Below are 23,286 nucleotides of genomic sequence, written 5' to 3' on the forward strand. Positions count from 1 at the left end.
ATACAACATCTCTCCAGCTACCAGTGCCAACAAGGGCATGTCTGCACTGTAGACTGCAATGTTACACACAGAAGTATTCAAACTGACTTTAAGTAAAGTAAAAATGGACATTACAACCTGTACCAGGAGGGAACTCTGCAGTATTTCCGACAGGGCTGAGAAGCTGCCAGGGTTGAGCCTAGTCATTCTGGATCAAAACTGTTTCAGCATCTCTATCCAGACACCATGGCAGACCACATCACTTATGCACTTGATATCTTCATAACTAAGCAGAAGAGCCTGTGTGAGTTCTTGCAAGATAGCAGAAAAGTACAAAGAACTTCACACTCCATGCAATAAATTGGTCTTGCTTCCACTGAGATGAAAGGCTGCAAGTACAAGATTTTCCTTTTATCTGTATATTAACAAAAAAGCCAGAATCTGTAGACATGGGCTGTATTGGGGCACATCTACTCTGCAGTCACTGCTGTCAGCAAGATTTAACCAGGCTAGATAAGCATTACTGGCTGGGTAGGGATGCTAGTACAAAGCTCAAAGCAAGTGAGGCTGCCCAATTCCTGCCTCTGGGGAACAACAGTTCCACGCCACACTGCCACAGTCAGCTGTACAGCGTTCACCGGTGTAAGAAAATGCCTAAGCAAAATGAACCCCCACTAACAAGCACGTCAAAGGATTAAGCACAGTTTAAAGGGGGCTGTTTCACAGGCAGCGCTGTGCAAGAGTGTGCCGCAGGTGGTCGTGCACTAAATTCACATCCTGACGTCCTCCCCAGAGCCAGCATGCTGTGCGCTCAGGCACCTCTGACAACCTGGCCCACAGTTTAGCCATTTCTCAACAACACACAATAAATCCTGCACACGGTTCCAGGCAGAAATCAAAAACTGCTGCACCCCATGAGAAGCGCGGGAAGGATGAGATAGGTAAATATATACCCACAAGATTGCCAGAATTCCCAGCTAACAGTCTGTGAAACATTTCATTGGCAACGAGTAGCTGAGGACCTGGCTTTTTGGTCCACCAAAAGATAGTGCCTTGTCCCCCTTTTCAGGACACAGGAACAAAACACATTAAAGTAACTAGAGTAGCCACTGTTGCTATTATTAGCTGCTCATTTCTGTGGCATTTGTCTAATCTGAATATCCATACATTAAGAAACACGACAGTGAAGCCGCCTGTAGAAAAAGAACACAATTGAGGCTTTTTAGAAATTCATCTCAGCTCTCTGTTTTATTGGCCATTTTTTTAAAAGAGGGAATAATGTCTTATCAACTGACATGAGCTAAAAGGAGAATAAAAAAAAGATTAACAATTTTAGCATGGAATAAGAGAGTTTTGAAGCAAAGGCATGAAAATTTAAAGGTTTTGGTGTGGGGATAAAGAAAAGAATTTACAAGGCTTATTTTTGAGAAGCCAGAGGGTTAATTTATCATGGAATAAGTCTGGAACTTGAAAAGCAAAACATGGTTTATTGGCTTTGAAGGTCAGATAACTATGTTATATCATATTCAATAGGTTAAGGTTCCAGGGGTCTACAGGGTTGCATGACAATTGCAGGAATCCTTATAAAGTCTAGTTTATACCTTTATCGTTAATAGCTTTCTAATCCTTTACCACAAATTTATAGTTTAGAAATGGCAACACATCTTAAAGATTAAAGGTATGTGACAAACAGTTCATGTCCTTTAATAATCAAATCACATAGCTTAGATTGGGGGCTTATCAGGCTTTTTCCTACTCTATGGTTTCATAGGTAGAGAATACTTTATATCCCTATTACATGAATGATGAATGGGACCATTGGTTATGGGCTGTTATTTGCTTGGCTGTAGTCAATATGTTTTCTTTGGACAGGGACTTCAGTGATTTATTTCTCTTTTGGCCTTATCACTTATTAACTCAGGGCAGACAGAAAAAGCCAAGGTTGTGAATAAGGACTAGTGCCCATTTAGACTTCTAATATCAGAGAAAATATTCTTTTTAATGATCCAGCTACCCTTTGCTCTGTAGACTCTGATTGCACTTCCCTCTAACTAGAAAATAAAGGTCATATTTCTTGGAAAGTGTATACATAAAATATGCAAAATAATATGTTTCCTTCACAGCCAGCTTTATTCTGACGGTTGCTGTAATTGCTTCCATTTTGCAGCTGTCCTACAGGTACACTGCACACTTTTAGTGATTGTTTCTTGCAGTGTGTTATGGTGCTGCCAGTGTTTACGAAATACTAAAGATATAAGGGTTCTGTGTTCCTATTAGCATACAAAAGGGATTTTCCAGTCTACCTTTGCCGCCTCCTCGCTGTCTGATAACACCCTTTTCCCCGCAATCAATTCTGATTCCTCCCAGCTTCCATTCCTGAATTTCTGCAAACCAAACCAACAAACCTTCCTAATAATATTCCTAATATTCAACCCTGATAACTATTCACACTTTACTGTGCAAGTCCTAACAAACACCAAAACAACTACCTTCGTAACGACATCCAACCCCACCACTAAATAACAAGGATTCCTATATTATTTCATATAGGATAGCTTGCTCCAAGACAGCTGCAATCATTTATTAGCTTATCTGCACTAAAAATTTCCAGAGAGTCCAGGCAGGCAAGGTATTAACATTGACTCAGCAGAGTAGCTAAGTTAACGGACTGGATCTCAGAAAGGGCCAGGTTTAAGCTTAAACTCAAATAGATTTCCTGAAGGAAACTTCCTTTTTCCAGGGCAGGTAACGCCCAAGAGCAGACCACTGGTGTCAGTGCAGCAATCCCTCACCTGTTTTCCCATCTGTATTTTACCTGCATGATGCTATGAGGAAAGACAAGACACCAGCTCTTATTTTAAACATCATACATTGATTTGAATTGAGGGATTTTATTCTGTTCTTCTGTAGTACTTGGCGGCTGACTAACTTTGAGCAGTCTGAAAGTTTTCATTCTGCCACACCTATAAATATTTACTAGTGAAAGGCAGATAAAAACTGCTGTTAAGACCGAATGGCATTCATTTGCTAGATAGCAGATCTCAAAGCTGGTCACTCTTTTGGAGAAGTGATGTGCTCTATATTTCTTTTCAGATTAATGATCATCATATATTTGAGGGTGAAGAATTTTATAAACACATCAAGATAAAACACAAGAGCATCTGAGATGCTGTCTTTATTTTATTTTATATTATTTTTATTGTTCTGCTGATGGTGTCCTTCTCATTTATACTAATCAGCTATTTCAGTGTTCATGTTTTAATAATAAACACACATGAATAGGCCATTGTAAAACTAATGAGCTTGTGTAATACTGATGTTGAGAATAACTGTCACTAGGTTTTAACATTTCTCAGGAACTAGCAGATATACAGCTATGGCCAAGGTTAGCTGGTATAAGGGTCAAGCTCTAGCCCAGAGGGATCAAGCAAGGCTCCAGAGGGGCTACAGGAATCTCTTGACAGCCAGTCTGTCTCTTATCACTTTTTTTTTCCTTTGGTTCTACAAACTCCAGAACTCTCCATTCTGAAATCCGATTGCTTAATTGATTATGTATCTTTTCAAGCTTGCAGTCATTGTTGCCTTCTTGAAAGCAGAAATTATTCTTTGCAAAGGGATCGCTGAAGTTTACCAGGCTGGAAACTTTAGGGATAAGTGGTTCCAATTCTGAGCAGAGCTGTGAAGATGACTTACATCTCTGCTTCTACAGCCACAGAATGAAAATTCAAATCGTGATGAGTAGTTTTTAGTCTCTTACTCTTGGAGGTATTTGACTTAAGAAACAAGAAGGGAATGATTCTCATTAACAATTACCCCTACACTTCTGTAAATTAAATCATTTAAAGAGATAAAAGTAAACTTGAAGCTACCTAAAAATGAGGATCTTGAAAACGTCACTCAAATCATCTGTGATCTGCAAGGCTCTTCCTGTTTGTACACAGATGCAACTGTCTTTGGAAGTAAGTAAAGGGTGAAATGAGGATTGAGCAGGGATTTTTCCACATGAGGCTGTTTCTTCTTTGTAGCAACTAGGGGAGTGACAAGTTCTCTGAGAAGCCCTATGACATTTCAGAGAAAGATGCAGTTTCCCAGAAATTCTGCAAAGACCCTGACCTTCACAATGCTAGCATTTCTACACCACTCTATACACAATGGTCCAAAAGTATAATGCAAACATGACCAGCCTTCCCAGTGCTCCACTCTGACCTACTCTGCCTTCATCACAATTACTGCAGTTGGACTAAATGATCGTCCCTTCCTACTGAACTATTCTGTTCTGTTCTGGAGGATCAGCACTCAGCATCTGGTTTAGTCACACTGCACAGCAAGCCCTGTTTGATAGATACCATGCTGATCCTACATCCCCCTGATTAGAGTCATACCATATCCCAGAGTTTATAAGAAACCCCAAAGGAACTGCAGGGAGACTTGCCTGTCTCTCTGGACACGTCAGCACACAAATGGTTTAGTCCACAGCCTCCCTGCAAGACTAATACACAAAGGAAAACGGTCCCTAAATTCCAACTGGTATTCAAGCACATAACCAATTTTAATAAAATAATAATAATAATAATAATAATAAGTCAGTATTTGTGGGTAGTACACAGACAAAAATCTGAATTAATCCCATGTTCATAACTTAGTGACAAAGTTATGAACTTCTGTCTGCTATGTAATCCTCTGCTCTGGTTTTGGAACCAAAGCACAAAACTTTACATGGAGCAGGTGGTAGAAGCATAATGCATTTTTTTGACATTCCATATGTCCTTTCCAATATGTGGTGAGATAATGCTCTTTTCACATACACACACACAGCTCCACTCAAATCTCATGGTCTAGTACCACCATTCGTAGTAAAATTCATCTGTGAAAATCATGCTGTCCGTAATGCATTTTTTTATTTAATTTGTGCTTTTAAAAAAAAAACAAACAAACAAACAAACAATGATAGAAAAAAAAAGAAGAAAAAAAAAAAAAGCTCAAAGGCCTGACTAGGTATCACAAATTTGTGCCAGTTCTCATCCCTTATTTAATTCAACCATATATGCCCTGAGTCACCTTGGCAAACTACATATGGATTTGTATACATAATGGCTTCTTAGTTTCACTTGCTTTCCCTGCTTCTAAAATACTGGTAGTGACACATACCTGATTCATAAGTTGTGATGTGAAGCTGAATTCGTTCAGTGCTCTTCAGTACCTGAAGAGATTTACAAATTTAAGGATGCCACAGAAAAACACTGACCAGCATAATGCTTCGCTGGTTTGGGTACTTCTGTCTGCAGTATGAACTTTCAATACAATTCCAGTGTGAACACACATATGTGTTCATACTTTTATATTTCTAGTAACATTCTCTAAGGAATGTCAAAGATCAAAATTTAAGAAATAATTGCTCTGTAAGTGCATGCTATTAGCTTGCTTTGCAGATGGGAAATAAAAAAGCTATGCTTCCTTGTAAGCACACGGTTGACATTGGTTTATTTCTTTCAGAAAAAATACTTGAAAAAGCCAGGATTTCTCTGTATATATGTGACCTTGATTCCTAGATGGCACATGGACTACTTAGAGATCATGTTACTAAGTTATTTGCAGTTAAAGGGGAAAAAAAGGCTAAAATTAATGGGTCACTGGGTATTTTCTTCTGAGAACTTAAGTACTTAACAGTAAGAAAAAAACAGTTTACAGCCAGGTGGCTTGAGGGGATATTTTGTTGAACACTGATTAAAAATAATTTCTTCTAAATGAGACCTGACCACAAAATGGGACCATTAACGAGCAGGGACATTCTCACCAGAAAGGAAACTACGCTTGATCAACTCCTGCACCGCCCACAAACCCCAGGTCCTTTTCTCTCTCTTTCTCTCACACACTCTCTCTCTTTTTTTTTCTCTCTTTTGTCTTTTCCCTTTTTTTCCTTTCCCATTTTCTTGTTCCTAATAGCAGGGTAAATAAGCAGCAAGTGATGCTGAAATGTTTTCGGCCAAAAACAGAGGCCAAACTCCTCTGAGAAAACATTTGGCCTCTGTGGTTTTGTAATATGTTCCAGAACACTGAGTTCACTGAAGAACATTGTGAAAAACTCCCATCGGCTGGAGTGATGCTGGGGAATGTTACTGTATCCCAACTTCCAATTGGTCCATTTCCTGCAGGCCTTGTTAAAAAAAAAAAAAAAAAAAAAGGAAAGAAAAAGAAAAAAGAAAAAAATAGTGCTATGTGGGAGTTAAAACAAGTTCTCATGGGAAAAATGAATGGCAAGAAATTCTAGCTTTAAAAGAAACAGCTAATCTGCTAGTTTGATTGTTCTTCAAAACTTACAATGAACCAATAATCCTAATTAAAAACACTTGGCCTAGTTCTCTAAAGCATCATAGCTTTTCTATGCTTCGTTTGTACACACCATAGACTATTAGTTTTTTTCTAGTGCTCACTAACAAAGTGCTGACTTTGTTGGGATGGCTGAGCTAATTTCGTGAACTCAGTGTGAAACCTTAGCTAAACAAAATTGTGGTAATTTTCCTTAATTTGTAAAAGTGATTGGAGTGCAAACAAAATTTTCCTCTTGGGTCAATCCTATAATTTTCAATTAACTAAAACTAATCGGCAGGCATGTACTGAACCTGCATTTTGTTTAAAGGGCTGGAAGGCACTTCTGAAGGTCAGGATGCATTAATTGTTTTTATTTTACTTTTATTTAGTCCTTAAAAAAAAGACACATTTAAGTTCAGGCTGCCTGTAAAAGAACTGCAAAAAATGCAAATTGTGTGAAGTATAATTTCAGTCACAATAGCATTTCTATATCTACCATAGCTCCATAAAAGCTGCATAAGTAAGAGAATTGTCCATGGACCGGATCACCTTTGATTTTATCATTGTTGTTTAGTATTTCATAACTTTCATTTATTAAATAAAAAATAATGTGTTTTAAACACTAACCTGAAAGTGCATAGATGGAAACACTTTCCCTACTGGGACAACTTATTTCCACATTCAACCTTTTTCCTAGAAAAGCTATTTAATAGTGATCTGAAAAGAAAATCAAAATGGGTCCAAGTCATTTTTACATTTAAATTGCATAAAGAAGGCCCCATAAGTTTCTTTGCAAAGTTGGGAGTCAGCTTTCCTCCCTGTCTTCTTTGCAAGCATACTTGCTGTTTCACCAGCCCAAGATGCTGCCACCCCAGTGGCTCAACAACAAGCAGAAGGACAGCACAACTTATCGTACAAAGTCCAGAAGGGAAAGGATTCACAGTCAAACTGTCTAGAGCTCTGGCTGACACTTTCGTGTGGTATACACTGCCAGTTTGCATCAGCTGGCAATTTGACCCTTTGCATTTTCTTGTTCTTTTGTTCCACCACATTCAAATCCTAAATAACTTTTTGATATGGTGCATTATTGTTCAATACATGAATTTCCCACACATCGTTAAAATCATAATGCTTACATTAAATACACACACTCTCCACCAATGCCTTCTGCTTAGTGAGCAAAGCGATATGTGAACACTTTGAGACCCAGTTTAAGGAAACCCAGTGCAAAATCCCAACCAGAGGAGAGGGTATTTGGAAGAAGACAACAAAACTTTATACGACACCTTTATTCAACTTGCTCTGTGTTAAGGAAATCAAATGACAGCTTCTTTACCCAGCTGGAGCACAGAAGTCCATCCTCTGCCTCGAGTCCATGTTTGTACACTCACAGTAGGAGCAATATATGTGCCCACTGTTAATTCAGTGTGCCCCATAGCCACAGGCACTTATGTTGCATATTATTCTTAAGGTTTTAGGGGCAAACAAGAATGAGGAAAGGCATTGCATTGGATTGTGATGAAGCACAGTTCAGGCAAACAGTTACAGAAGCAGTAGACCTGTCTGCACTATAGGTCAAACAACAAGCACATCCAAACCCAGAACAAGCCATTAATTCTTAAAGCACGCATAGCTTCCAAGGAATCAACAACACATGTTATTTTAAAAATGGTAGGCTGCTACTTGGTTCATTTCCCATTTCCTTATCACTACTCAGAGTGGTTTAGCATTGACGGTACCTGGAACATCTTAGCAGTTTTGTTAATAACTCTTCAGGCCAGACCTCTCTACTCAGTGGTCTCAGTGTGGATGCCACCCCAAAACACTGCAAGTCACTATGTCTGCAGCATCAGCTGGGGCAAAAGCTACTTGGCCTCCCTGGAAGGCAGAGACGAGTATGTTACAGTGAGATGGGAAGGCAAACAGGCTGCTGCTTTCAACACTTGCCGGCCCATGCCACTGTTACAACACAAGATGCAGATATTTAGCAAGACGCTTCTGGGAAAGTAGGTTCACGATCACACTGGTGTGCCTGGCTCTTGATGCTTGCACGTTTCCTCAGTTCCTTTAGGGATAGGAGCATCTGTTTCTTTCCTTCCTCTACACCCCCAACCCTCAGGTAAAGAGCTGTCCTATAAGGAGGACAAACAAGTAAACACAAATCCCACATGGGTATGCTTTCAGATTCATCTCTACACAGACCTCCATTTCAGAATCCAACCTTATACTGGTATATTCAATGATGTGATCAGCCAAAATAATAAAACATGGTACATCTTTTAACGATGAAAGCTGAAGCCCTAGCAAGTGTGATATATTGCCTGCCCTAATTCTTGATGTTGTGTCTAGCACTAAAGTATCCTTACCTGTGTAAATGAATCTTCCAGGTGTTCCCTTACAAAACTGCTTAGACTTGTAGGACAATGTGACTTCTACAACCCCTGGGATATGTCGGGGAGGCGTCTGTACACGGATGGCATGAGGAGTAATCAGCTAGAGGAAAACATTGAGAAGGGAAAAGAGAGAGAGAAAAAAAAAAAAGCACTATTAGATGCTGAATACTTCTTTAATAACACTTTCCTCTCAGATCACAGTAAACAAGCTTTGAAACATGTAATTAACCTGTCAATGTTTGAATACAATCTTGATGTAACCCACACAAAAGCCAGTGACTACAATATTTACAAGCATTCTCTTTCTCAGCCGTAACAACATTATTTCTGTTTTCATACATGGCAGGCACTCACTTCCTAGTACAAGCATCAGCCCTGGTTTAATGCAATAACTTTAGCTTACACCAGCAGGATGCCTATGTTTGCTCAAGTGAACATTGGGGTCGTGACAGTGTCCAACAAATCTGATTGATAAATGATACGCAGTTATGTGTGTGAACACAGCCCTTCAGCTGAGATTCACTGCACTGTGCAAACCCAGGCAGGCTTTTAAACCCACTGGTCCCCAGCTGACATCTGTATACTGCAAAAGCACCATGTGCTGCAGTTTTAATTAGAGACCCTTTCCTATTCATTTTGTGGAGGCATAAGTGATTACTGCAGAAATGCAAAGTTTGGTTTCTAAAGGAAACCGGGTTTTTCTTTGCAACTGATCAAAGTGCTCAAAATACATGTACCAAATATAACCATTTACCCATCAGTTCCAGTTTGCCTCCACTGCAGTGACTGACATATATCTGAGAAATCACTTGCATGTGTAGATTTACACACATAATAAATAAACAGACATAACTTTCTTGCTAACTGGACTGGGGATCCTGATACTCAAGACAAAAAGGATGGGGTGGGCCAGTGCTTTCCTTCCTGGTATCTGTTAGGATTATGGACTGGATTTAAGTAGTGTTTATACTGGTTTCAAGTAGTTCTTGAAACTGATATTAGAGCCATTTAGGAGTTCACTAATTTATTGCAGATTAACTCAAATCTCTGATGTGTTCAGTAATTACAGAATTGACCTCCCCATCACTGAAATGTCCTCTTCTCACTTGTTATGCTCACTTAGACAAGAATAGGAAAAAGAGATACATAGAAAGAGTGACATGATTGTGTCCAGCAACCAAGTTATGGCTCTGGCACATGGATAATCCTTCTGTAATTGACTATGGCACCCTAAAACTCTACTAGAGAAGCAAACAACCATGATCACAATAACCTTGACAATGAGCAAAGCCATGGCTACCCTAAGCAGACAGTCAGCTGCTCAGTGCTGTTGGTTGTCTGCTGGATTATGGAATACAATTTCATAGAAAATACTGTTGTTGTTGTTGTTTTTAAAGATGATTTTTTTTTTTTTTTAACCAGGAACCAAACATTTCAAAATCATGGTAAGGTCCTATCAAACAAGCAGACTTCTTAAGCAAGTCTTTGTTAGGACACAGGACTATTGCTCCTCATATATACTATATACTACAAACTGCCAAGAAATCTAAAATACCCAAATAAAGCAGTTTGTAAAAAAAAAAAAAAAAAAAAAAAAAAAAAAAGAGCAAGGAATGTCTGTCTGAGAGCCATCTGTGTTACTGCAGCAAATGGCATCCACAGTAGGAAATTCTCCATATTTAAAATAGGAAAATTAGTATTAGATCAAGTTGAAGATTAAAAACAAAACTACCAGCACCAAATACTCCAAACATTATTCAGATCCACACAAGTCATAAGGTCAGCCCCCAGCTCATGCCATTTTAGAAATGTTCATGTCAGGAACCAGTCTCCTAGTTTGTGAGCTCCAAAAAGCACGTATTCAGGCTCTGCTTTGAAACCATGTGATTTAGAAATGTATTTATTTTTAGAAGGAACCTGCTTTTTCTTCTTTTTTTTTTCCTAAATGGCTAACAAACTAACTTTTTTTTTTTCCAAACAATCAAACAAACAAACATACACACACTTCCAAAATTCCTTAACTTAAATTGAGTTGCCTTAAAGTTGGTCTGACCAAAGTTGTGAAGTCTAGGCTAATTCTCTGCATGCCCCTAATAGTCAGCAGAAGCAGAAAGCACTGCCAAATAATATTTCCCAGGCTTCAGACACCTCTCATGTTTGCATAAACTGCTCCCTGGAAGCATCTACCTTTCTCCAGTGCGCTGGGATGACAAATTTAAACTAGATGCTTAACTGTAGGCAGCCAAGCACAATTGAGGTAAATCCCATCCTCGAGCAGTTCTAGTTAACTAGGTGAACTGGCAAGATGAGAAAAGTTTCATGACATTTTTAGGGGAAAAAATACTTGTAAAAACAGCCAAGGATTTCAATACTGAAGGTTAACATGCTAGTCTTACTGCATCAGCATGTGCCTCATGCCCCTCACCCCCATTCTGGCATGAGCTCTACAGACAGCTTCTGGTTGTATCTTTGAATTTCCCAGCATTTACTGGTCTGTCACCACTTTAATGTTCTTTAAACATAATTTGTGGCATTTTCCAATACTCATCTTCCCTGGTTCCCAAGAAATGTCTGACCTATTTATGGTCCATTGTTAAAGAGAGCTGGGGAGAGTTAAGTAAGTTTCCTGGTTTGTTCTCCACAAACAGTTTGGTTTTCCTTTGTGCTCTGAAGTAAATAAGTTTAACTGTGTTTAAAACCACAAATATACAATACTGTCGCCCACACATTCCCAAAGGGTGAACATTATGTCTGAAGTCCTATGGTTTAGGATACTCAGTATATATTTTACTCCTCTCTCCTCTGGAACTGAAGCTTGGGAGATACAGTAGGAGAATACATGTTCCTCTTCCTTTAACTTTTTTCTCTTTGCCATCTACCACTGCCCCTGCCACTGATACAGTGCTGAGCTAGAAGGATCTTTGCTCTGTGTCAATATTCAGTTCTCATGCCCACAGAAAGGAACTAGCTAACTTGGTTACGTACCAGTATTCCCCTATATTGTTGCCATCTCAAGAAATAGGTTTTAAGGGACAAAAAATGTCACTGCACGTCAAAACCTGCCCTCTGAACCCCACCTCTGGTCTTGACCTCTGGTTCCCCAGCACCGCCAGGATCTTCATTTTGGACTGGGACCAGCTCTCTGAATCACTGTGACTCTATTTTGCAATTGGAGTGATTCAATGGACGCTGCATGGGCCTGGGTTCATGGCCAAAGAAAATCTGCCCCTGACCTCTATGACTCCAGGATTATGGGATGTATTCCTGTCTACACTGCTGACCCATGGCCTCACCTGAGGAACCCTCTCCACCTTTCCCTAGCACGCTTTCTTCTCTCATGCCAACAGATTATACTTTCTTCAAAGCACAGTCTGTCCAGTATTTGCATGCAAAGCACCTGGGAGAGGTAAGTTATTAGCATCAAAAGATATTAAAAATAAAGACAGCAATTCTGGAAGCCTCTGAGCCCCAAACTGTTGATGGTTTCGGGGAGTATTCGGGGGAAGCATCATTATATGATCCCCCGGATGCTTTTTATGTATGTCTGCCATTGCCCAGCGCCAAACATAAGATACAGAGCTAGATGAACCTCCATGTCTCACCCACTTAGGCTATTTTGATACTCTAACCTCAGGTGAGAACACTTTGTGCATTAACAACTAACATGCCAAGAAATAAGGATTTGTAAATATGGGTTACCTACATTTCTAAGCATATTTTTCAGATATAAATCCTGAGCAAGTCATTAACTTGTGATCTGGAGATGAACCTGCCAGCCAAAATCCCAGATCCAACTTCCTTTTCCAGTATTTGATAAATTGAGATCTGGAGCTGGATAGAAAAGTAGCAACAGGACCCTTTTTACCAAGGGATTATCAAGTGAATCAGTCTGGTATTTGGCAACTGCATTAGCTGTTTTATATAAACTCCTACTTGTCAGCTGGGACATGCTGTGGATTGGATTAAAACCTGAATTACAGATATTCAGAATGGAGGGAGGTGCGTGTCCTTCAAAATCCAAAACACATTTACTTCGAGTATGTACAACAAGCCTCTTTCTGTGGTTTGCTAATATATTCTAGACATTCTTGTGTGATACAGCATCATTTCACACACTGAAGAGTGCCAGGTTACTTTCTTTTTTTGAAAAGTGACATTTTATAAGAAGATGTCATTAGTCTGAGTCACTAGTTTATTTTCGCATGCTTGAGCTCTGGTTTGTGGTTAGGGAAATGGTGACAATCAGCCATAAATTTAACTTGGACTCTGTGTGAGAAGGACCATTAGGACAGGAATGAAAAATAATAATAATAATAATCTTACCCACTGAAGGTAATGAATGGCTTTCAGTGGGAACAGAACCCTCAAGGTATCTATATTTTCAAAAGTGACCAGTGACTTTGCATGACTCAATACTGGGCATCCAGATGCCGATTAATAAGTCTTGGTTTTCAGAAAGAGAGTGCCTACCCATTTTTTTAAAAAATGAGTCAGGCTTCTAGAATAAGCATGCAAAAAGAAAGATTTCCAAAATCAATAATAAACATCAAAAGCAAAACAAAAAAAGTCACAGAATTTGATTCAGCAGCATAAAAAAATCAGCCTCTGTTTTTGTGCTGTACAAAGGTAAAAGAACTGATGTTTCAGTGCTTCATCTTTTCTTAATAGAAAAGAAAGAAGTTGTTTCCAGCTGACTCTGTGCAGCTGGAGGAATGTTCTTGGCAGGAAAATGTTTGAAGAAATAGCTCATTTTAAGCAAATATTGTGGAATATTTATAAGAAACTAATTTTGTCTTCATAATCATGTGTGTTTGTCCTGAAACTCAACTCTTGGAATTACAACCCCCCACCCCCCATCCCCCGCCCCCAACAAGAGAGAGAAACAGCAGAGGATTTTATCAGCAGCTCAGATTTGGAATATTTGCAGCAATGCACAGAACCAGAGTGCTGGGTAAAAACTGTAAATAACAAATCCTCCTGTTTGTGGACTGGGCAAACAGAAGGCAGAGTCTATCTCACAAACAGACTATTTACTGGGAGTTGTCTGTCCAGATTCAGCATGTGCACGATATATCAATATTATTTGTCTACCAGTTATGAAAGTCCCTTGAAAAAAAAAGCAATAGATGGTCCATTTTACTGTATTCTAAAAATATCAATGGTGGCTCTTAAAGTCGTTTTTATGAAATAATATGGGAGTTAAGGATTAATTGAACCCACTGGCTTAGGGTATCTGCATTTTTGCACAAAATTAATGTGACAAATTAAGTTTTTATTTAGTTCTCCCTGGCTGAGAAAGGTTGTAATTATGTTAGAGTGTTTACAACTAAAATATATGTTTAAATAATAAATATGTGTTTCAGAAACCATTTTAAACCTCCTTTTTTAACACAGTCAACTCCATTTCAAGCATATAAATATTTCAATTACAAAACTTGAATACATGTAAAATAAATTAAAAATATATTATTTACATTTCAAATTATTTATAACATATGCTGCTTGACAGCAACAAATACACCCTTAAAATGAACAATGTTTTTTGGCTTCAAATTTTGCTTCTGAACTGTGGTAGGATTTATACTTTAAATATCCATGCGTCTCAGGTACTTACATGGATTTTGCTATAATAAAATCTGAGTAATATAGAACCTTTAGGATAATTATCTTCCCAGCACCTCTCTGAAGAAGGTGACTAATCTTATTATAATGTTCAAGAAAGGGAATTGAACTTTAAGCAGATTATGTGATTTGCCCAAGGTCCCATGCAAAGTCTGTGGCAAAATGATGCTTAATTTAAATATTAGACTTCATCTCCCAAACCACTTGCAATTACAATTTGAAGTGATGCTAGACAAATCCATGTGAACATACTTTGCAACACTCATTATTTTTCTTTAGTTTCCTGCTGTCTAGTTTTGTTTTGGATTTTTTGCAGCTTAGGGAAACAACAGGATGAAATTGAGAGTTCTTCTTGAATTCAATTACAAAATAATTTGCCCAGGTTTGCTCAAAACCAGGCCTGACTGGCAGCTTTGGGTGAACCTGCTCCAGGTTTGAAATTGTACTGAATTTCAGAAATCAGTAGTTCAATTCTACACTCTATTAAAGTAAAACAAAAATATTCTTCCTGAGTATCAAAAACGTGCCAGACATTTTTAGACATGGGAAGGCAAATGAACAAATTTTGTATGTGGCTTGTATGTGTAATTTGAATTATTTATAGATCACTGTTATTTAGGGATCACTCAGCTCATGCCTTTCTGCGCTTGTTTACTATGTTTGTCTCCTTCTTTTAGAAGTAATTTATTTTCCCCTATAGAATTTCTATCGCTCCAATAGGTTATGAAACCGAGAAGCAATTCTTTAAGGGAGAGACAGTGAAACAGTTTGGAGTCAAAGCCTACTCGCAGCCCATTATAGCATTCACAGCAAACACAGACTTTGATCTGGAGCCCCTCTAACGTTATTAATTTTATGGCAAGGACTTGTGACCATCGTCAACAATATTTTTACCAGCTCTCACTTACCTGAGGTTAGAAACTGCCAATTAAAGGCTTCTACTAATAAATAGAATCAAGATTTATAATGAAAGATCCAATTCTGCAGTACCAAAACCAGAGCAATTTCCTCCCAGCCTCTTCACCTTTCCTTTTTAAATGTCTGTAGCCATAATGGCTTCAATCCTAACACACAAAATGCTTACACTGGACCCAGGGGGCACTTTCATGATCACATAAGGGCTTCAGAATAGGGCTCATTTAAAATATCTCCTTTTCTGGAATGCCCTTTCATCCACACTTGTCCTCAAGTGGAAGAATGAGAGAGACAGAGAGAGCAGTGAAGCCTATGAAGGACATTAGAGGATACTCTTCATATGGAAAGAAAAAAAAAAAAAGCTGCCATATGTGCAACAGAATCAGTAGGGAGAATGCACTGGATATGAATTAAACTATAATATTGATTTGGTATAAGATATAAGGCAAAAGATCAGAAGATGAAATGTCATTAGTAAGCTAGTTTGGAAATTCTGGTTTGTCTGTTAGCTTGTTTATTTTAGTACTAACCTCCTGAATATAACAATTTCTTATAAAACTTCCCATATCCTTTTGGAAAGCCATAAAGGCAACACTTGAACCTTTCTTTTGAGCTGCCTTTCCATGCTAGGGAAGCCAGTGGGAACTTTGTCCTGCATACTGGAACTGGCCATTTAGGTGGTGCTGCCTGGGATTTAATATTCTTAATTAATAATTAATTAATTAAATTAATTATTAATTAAATTATTAATTAATATTATTAATATTAATATTAATAAGGCTGTGGGGGAATATCAGACTCCATGTTTAATAATGTTCCAGGAGAAGAGAGGATTTAGGAAGCTGGGAGAAACAGCAAGAGAAAGAAAAGAAAAAAAAAAAAAAAAGCAAACAAGCAAACAAACAAAATGGGTTACTCTGAAACTACAGAAGAGCTCACTAGATATGGTAAGTCTGTATTTTCCACTGTGGATGCAAGACTGTATATTCAGCTGCAATTATGTGGCTAGTACTTACACCAAGCACCCATACTTTTATTCATACATTTTATTCAAAGGTGCTGAATTTCTGCAGCCTCCACCTCATTTAGCTGCAGCTACAAGTAGCCAGTTTCCCTAGAAAATAGGGCCTAAACGCTTGTCTCCTGTTGGCCCTTAGCTATTGTAGTGCTAAATGCAGAATTATTCAGTCATTTATCCTTTCCTTTTCTTAGAGTAAAAGACACTGAGCTAAATTCTGGGCCATTGAGAGGAGATGGAAATCCCCTGGCTATAATGTACTGCTGCCACAGGTAAATTTGACTAATTATTTTCATAAAACTGAATGAGGAAAGGATTCACATCTAAAAATTTGTTGCTGATTTAGCATGTGGCATAGAAAAAGGACAGGCTAGCTATAAGCTAGACAAAGCTATTAGACATTACCGTTCAGACAACACCTACCTCACTCCAAACCAGCATGGTGCCGAATATGACCTGTAACCCATCAAAGAAATTGTCTCCTATGATGATGACAGTGGCACCTCCTGTAGTCCATCCTTCACTTGGACTGATGGCTTTGATACATGGTGTAGCTGCTTTTCAACACACATGAAAAAGAGAAGTATTCTGCTGTTAGAACCAGATTTTAATGATAGAAGACTTGAGAAAAATAAAATAAAAGGAGCTTTCATTTTCTCCCCTTACTAACACAAAGATTTCAGCAATCGTGTTCTTTCTAGTACATGTGCATGACCTCAAACTGTATCTTTGAATGTATTTTTTTAATCAATTAATTTGTTTAGTTTTGTTATCCGCATAAAAACGCACACACACACTTTAAGCCTACATCAAGAACAACAAAAAATCATAGCATAATAGGCAGAGATCAATTGAAAATTAGAACAAATCCAGGCCCTATCTTTATTCTACATGAAATGCGGAATACCTGAGTTAATAAAACAACCTCCAGTGAGCTTGCTTTATTATTCATCATAACCTAAATTACTCAGGGAAACTCCCATAAATATTATGGAAAATATTGGCTAAATAACAAAGGGTGTAACCTTCAGTATTTCTTTAAGTCTTTTGCAATGAGATCCAGTTTATTCTAGTATTAAACCACCCTGCCCTGCTAAATGCTTTAGCAACTACAAATAAAAAAAAAAAAACAAATAAATAAATAAAATAAAATAAACCACAACCCTGCCACCTAGTCACTCTGGTTATGTTGCATCTACTGGATAATTAAGAAATGTGTGCAATGTATTTTGCCTTATTCATAGAGTCTGTTCCCACTTTCATTAGCCACTTTCTTGGCATCATATGTATTAAGTGCCTCCTGAGGGGATGTTGAAAACTCAAGCAGAACTCAAACCAGTAAACTCAAATCTAGGTGTAAGATCATCTGTATTAAGCATATGTAAGCAGGAGCATTGTCAACTTTATATATTGGTGGGATAGGGCAATATAAACATCCACAGACTTATTCTCCTCTGCAGTATTGGAATACATCATAATTTAACTGTCTTGAATTTGGTAGAATAACACTACTGTAAAAACAATCTGAATAAGCCAAAAAGCCCTGGATGATTCTCAGCTGTCAAGTCTCAGGTTGGCCTTACAGGTTGATGAAAACAAGTAATTCCAACTCAAATACCACCCACTTCTCCTTGCTAAAACTGCAGGAGGGAGAAATATGACACTGTGCCATTAGGTACTGCTTTAAGTAAAAAGGGTATCTCCACAATTTCATTAGCTACAAGAAACGGATACCTTAAGGAGCAACAAAACTCCATCCGTCAGCCTCAATGTTGAAAAGACTGATACTTTCCTTTAGCTGTGAACCTATGCCTCCGCTCACAAAAGAGGCGGGATCCACTGAAAACACAAGAAGGGCTGTGCCATTGCCTGCACTGAGGCTTGCAATGTCATTCAGGTGTCAATCAGCAGGACTTCATTAGCTACATATCATACATCTGCATATATACCTCTTGTAAGGTTGCTGGCATTTGGTTGTCCATTGCCACTTGGTCAAAAGGCTGTCTGAGCTGCTTATTTGGCTTGTAACGCTGAGTATTTGCTGACATACCCAAGGGAGAGCACTCAGGTACTTTATCGGGTAAGGACTTGCTAGGAAAACAGGGGTGTGAAAGCCACCCGCACATGAGCACAACCCAGGGAAACACCCTTGCACCCATGAATTACTTAACGTGGTTGCATGGTGGCACAGCCCTTGTTCTGCTTTCCTCTAAATGTAAAGACAGTAAATTAAGAAATTCACAGAAGTCTGCTTTAAAATGCTCCAGCAACAAAATGTTTAAGAGATACTGTGCATCTTTATGATTATTTAATGAAGTTCTGGCTGGTTGAGCTGATGGCAAGAATCAGTGAGGCTGGTGAGAAGCTTCCTTCAAGCCCCTGGGCAGGACAGGCGGGCACGAAGCTGGGGAGCAGGAGCGAGCTGGAAAGGGAGCTGTTGAGTCACCCTGAACAGCAAGCGTTTCTGTGGGCACTGCTACAGTGATGGAGAGCATGTGCAGTGAGCAAACAGACCCTGTTCCTACCTACAAAAGGTTGTAAGTGTCAGGCACAAAGTTTTCCACTACTTAAGCTGATGGGGATGCCAGCTCCAGCGAAAAACACAAACACACACAAAAAAATCACTACTCTGCTTCAAACTTGGCAGAGCACAGCCGTTAACTTTTACATGAGCTAACAAAAGAAACATCCTAACATTGCCATCATGAAAATGCAGCGCACACACAGAAGTAACTTCAATATGTTTAATTTGGATTCAAGTTACTTGCATAAAACTGTACATAAAACCATTGCAAAGTCCAAACCAAATGCTTTCCTTTCACAGCAATGGATTTACAGTGAAAGCAGCTTTTCAAAATGCCATCTAGGCCTTTCATAGAATCAAAGCTTTTCATAAATAAAAAATAAAATCACTTCCAAATTACACCCTTTCCAGTATTTCCAGTTGATTGTGGACACACACACCACAATAAAACCCAAAGATAATCAGTTTCCCATGTGTTAGAGAACAAGCTACTTTTCTTAAAGAGTATAGGCAACATTTCTTTCCTAAATACCAGTGAATAAAAGCTGTTTGAGACCATAAGCCATTAACAGAAAACATATGCAGGCTTCAAAATTATAGATGAAATTTATCTTTAAAATGAATGCAAAATACTGTTTTACAGTTGCAGGTCCCCCCTAAAGGTCTTGCTGCTTATCCTGCAATGTTCTTTGCAGTACCTACACTGCACTACTGAGTGCAAGATGCTGCACCCCATGTGTTGTTTGTGTATTCGAACCTGATCTTTTATACGTGTACGTGTTTAATATCAAATCTGTGCCAAGTCCCATCACGACCAGTAGGGCTTCAAGCAGATGCTCAGGTCCCTGTGCTGAATTGGGGCTGTGGGCTTTTCAATGGGATATGATCACTCACCAAGTCAAGGCAACCACGCACACGTGTAATTTTATTTAAATATAAAGCAAATGCACCTCAATGAAACTGCTGGCAATGTCCCAGGACATCTCCTCTGAGGAGACAAAGTCAGGACTTGGTAGTTTAATAAGAAAGGCACTACCTGAGAAGCAAGGAGAGTGCTGTGTGCTCCCCCCAAAATTCAGGGTGTTATTTTCCCTTGAGACTGACACAAAAACCCAGGGGGAGTTCCCAGCTTTCCCCACACAGCTCCCCCTTTTATCTTAAAATGCAAATCTCTGTAAAGACTGGAAGGGCTGCATGAAGGTGCTGCCCCGCAAGGGAAGGCGCTCCGATGGCTGCATCCTAGTGACGCCCAAGGAGACACGCTGACGGAGGCACCCAGACTGCTACCTGTTTTTGGAGGCACAAAACATGTTTACACAATGACATCTTTGTGACAACCAGTGTTGTTTGGGACATTGGTCTTGCTAAACCTTTGTGCTTCCCAGGCCCTTTTCTTGGAGCACCAGGAAGGATGATGGAAGAATCGGGTCCCGGTTGCCAGCACTACCAGAGGTGACACTGGGAGGGGGCAGTGCTCTGACCTCAGCTCTGTTTACGCCCCTGGTACACATGTCTGGCCAGCTCAGGCCCTCGGCTCTTCATAGTTCTTCTGTTAATCATTTGGCACCTTTCAAAGTGCAGTCTGGAAGGTGTTTACTTCTGTGCAACCCTAGGAAAACAGAGCTAGGCAGAATAATCTTTTCATTGGAGACCTTAATTTTTTCACATTTTGTTTTGGTCCAAGAGAAACCAAAGCACAGAACTTTTTTTTTTTTTTTTCCTCAGCATGCAAGGCTCCAAAATTTTTATCTGAAATTAGCTATTACACTTTTTAACATTTTCAAGAAAAAAAAAAATTGTTTCAAAATATTATCACTTTAGGTGCCTTTCTGTAACACCAAAGCATCATTTATTTAAAAAAAAAAAAAAAAAAAAATGCAGTGAAAGACTTTAGGCCACTTCAAATAAAGGCAATGAACTAAACATTATTGATAACACAGACAGACTTTCACAGACAGTCCAGAGAAGAATTATAATAAAATGTAATAAATACGCATTCTTACATATATAAACTTTTTTTTTTCTTCTTTTTAATGAACAGTTGGAATCTAACTATAACTGGAAACAAAAGAGTTTGGTAACTATCAGATAAGATTTAAAGAAACTCTCTGTTGCCTGGGTTTACTAAACCATATTCACTGTATGTTTTCCAAATTCTCTTGGACTAAAGAAAAACTATTACCCCTCCAACCTGCAGCTCCTCGCTGAAGGTGATGCAGCCACATCCTCCACCTGCTGGAATGGCCTAGCAGTTATGAGCCTTAATGAGCTGCTCTCCTTTGCATAATATCAAGACAACTCGGTGTTAACATCTGACATATTTTATTGCGCTGCTTCCGTGGTTTGAGTTAACCGACATAGATTTTAGAGGGAGAAGTCCCAAACTTATGGAAACCAATGGGAATTTTGCTTCTGACTTCAAAGCTAAGGTCTCTATCAATAAATTTTACGGATTTATGAGCAAAAGTATTTTTAATGAATTTCAAGAAGAACAATGTCCTTCTGAAATCTTCATCTTTCCTTAGCATATATGCTGTTAAAATCTTGCCGTCATCCATACAAAGTATGCTAGGCACCAACTTCAGCACATGGGTAGCTAAAAGGAAGTTTTTTGCTGTGTGTATGCACCAGCGTGTTCCAGTGTTCCCCTGCTCCCCTAGCTACCCATATACAGGGGATTTTTCTTCCTTCAAACTGTGACAATAAAATGATTACCCCGCCACAGTTTAGCATAATGGTTCAGAAATGCTTGTGGCATATTGCAGAGTTAAAGTGGAAATTATTAGGTAGCTCTTCTTTGTTATAATAATGATCACTCCACAAATAAAAGCTCTTCTCCCAAAGGTACTGCAAGGCACAAAATGCTAATTCTGAAGATTATGTGTGCGCTTTTATTAAATATTACTATGCCCTGTCTGTTTGAGGGCTTCACTGCTCTGATTGTTTTATGAGTGCCATGTTAATGTCAGCCCCATCTTGCTAGCAGCAGTCACACATTTTAGCTTTTGTATGAGAGTTGATCAAAGGCCGCGTGCTGAGGGAATTGCTGAGAAAACACGGACAAGCGATAAAAATCTAACAGATTAATTGGTTTAAATTTCATTTCAGGGCGTTGAACTTTGGCTCAGGACACTAATACTACACTACCAGCCAGGGCCTAATTACCACATTTCCAATTTGCCTCTGAACAATGCTTAGAAGGGAGAATAATAATGGTACTAATAATACTAATAACAATAATAATAACAAAACAACAGCACTAACGTCTCCTCATAGCTTCCTGCACATGTTTAACAACCAACTTGTGTGCAGGCGATTGCAGGAGGAAATCCCTCTCCCCCCAACATCGCCATCCGTCTGCCTCCTGGGCATTTCTACCTGCCTCAAATAGCAACTGGAGACAGAAGCAGCAGCAGATGCCCTCAGGAGCATCGAACATCCAAAGCTGCAGAATCAATGAGCTGCTGATAGAAGTCCCTTACAAACACACCCTGGACCTCTCCTATTCTTAATGAGGGACCCGCGTTTATAAGCAGAGAGCATTTTATCCCCCAACAGAAATGATCTATTCCATTGATAGAAAGCAGAGGCAGGGGGAAAAAAAACATATTTACCACAAAGTTTATGGGTGGCCTTGGAATAGGGGTTAATTGAGCTTAGAGGTACATTTTCACCGAGGTGAATTAGTGGGATGCACGGCTATCAGCAGGACTCTGGGACTGCTCTTATTCAGCTTCTGAAATGTATTTGCACTATGATTAATATCCAGTTTGTGCTAGTGACTGTAAGAATGACCTCGCCTGCAGTTTTTATCACGAAGTGTGGTTTCATTCTCCATTATTCCACAGATGAGGCTCTGACAACAGTTGCTGCATCACAACAGGATTTTAAATGATGGGGTACATGCTTTTATTTTTCTTCTCTTTTAGAGTATTGTGACACACAAGGAGAGCTGCATAAAGCCAGTCAAAATTGGGATTTCAGAGAAAGAGTGAATTTATATCTTAGAGGAAGTACTGAAAATATTTGGAGTTTAACTTAATTTTCTTTTTTTTCCTTGGGTAAAACCCAATTCCAGGCTAACTATATAAATGTGCCACAGATTAAGGGTCTGACCCTGCAACCTGTTAAACACTTTTGCCAGGCTAACAATTTTCAGAGCATCAAGAAAAATCAGTATTAAGCACTCAAAACGATGACTATTCAAGTTGCAATTCAACAAACCACTTAAGTAAGCACTTAAAAACCCAGCTGAAAAAGTTGCAGAATAAGGAACATGATTTTTTTCAGATAGTTGGGCAGTGCTTTGCACAATGCTGCCAAGAGCTATGTAATGTATATGAAAATGGGTTTTCCCATTTCAAAAGACACTTAGGTTACATGTAGACCACCCCATGCAGTCCAGAGCTCATTCAACTTTGTACAAGAGCTAATAGCAGAAATACTAATGTCAATCTACCGATTTCAGGAACTGACAGGCTATGACTACTCAGCATTTCAGAGAATCAAACGGATAAAGCAGCAAC

The 23,286-nt window shown here is 38.9% G+C and overlaps 1 protein-coding gene across 15 annotated transcripts in view; it reads right to left on the reverse strand.

Annotated features, from left to right (window-relative positions):
• EBF1 (EBF transcription factor 1) overlaps positions 1-23,286 on the reverse strand; it is a 315,044-nt gene that overhangs the window by 97,849 nt on the left and 193,909 nt on the right. For 9 of the 15 annotated variants that reach the window (XM_066977182.1, XM_066977180.1, XM_066977183.1 and 6 more), the window contains exons 9-10: positions 16,660-16,793; positions 8,655-8,781 (exon numbers count right to left, since the gene is read on the reverse strand). In XM_066977182.1, coding sequence (XP_066833283.1) covers positions 8,655-8,781; positions 16,660-16,793 — 261 coding nt within the window. The remainder of the gene's footprint in view (positions 1-8,654; positions 8,782-16,659; positions 16,794-23,286) is intronic. The other 6 variants (XM_066977181.1, XM_066977179.1, XM_048080413.2 and 3 more) reach the window with 1 other exon arrangement.

The sequence above is a fragment of the Anser cygnoides genome, chromosome 14 (genome assembly GCF_040182565.1).
Source record: "Anser cygnoides isolate HZ-2024a breed goose chromosome 14, Taihu_goose_T2T_genome, whole genome shotgun sequence".
Classification (NCBI taxonomy): Eukaryota; Metazoa; Chordata; class Aves; order Anseriformes; family Anatidae; genus Anser; species Anser cygnoides.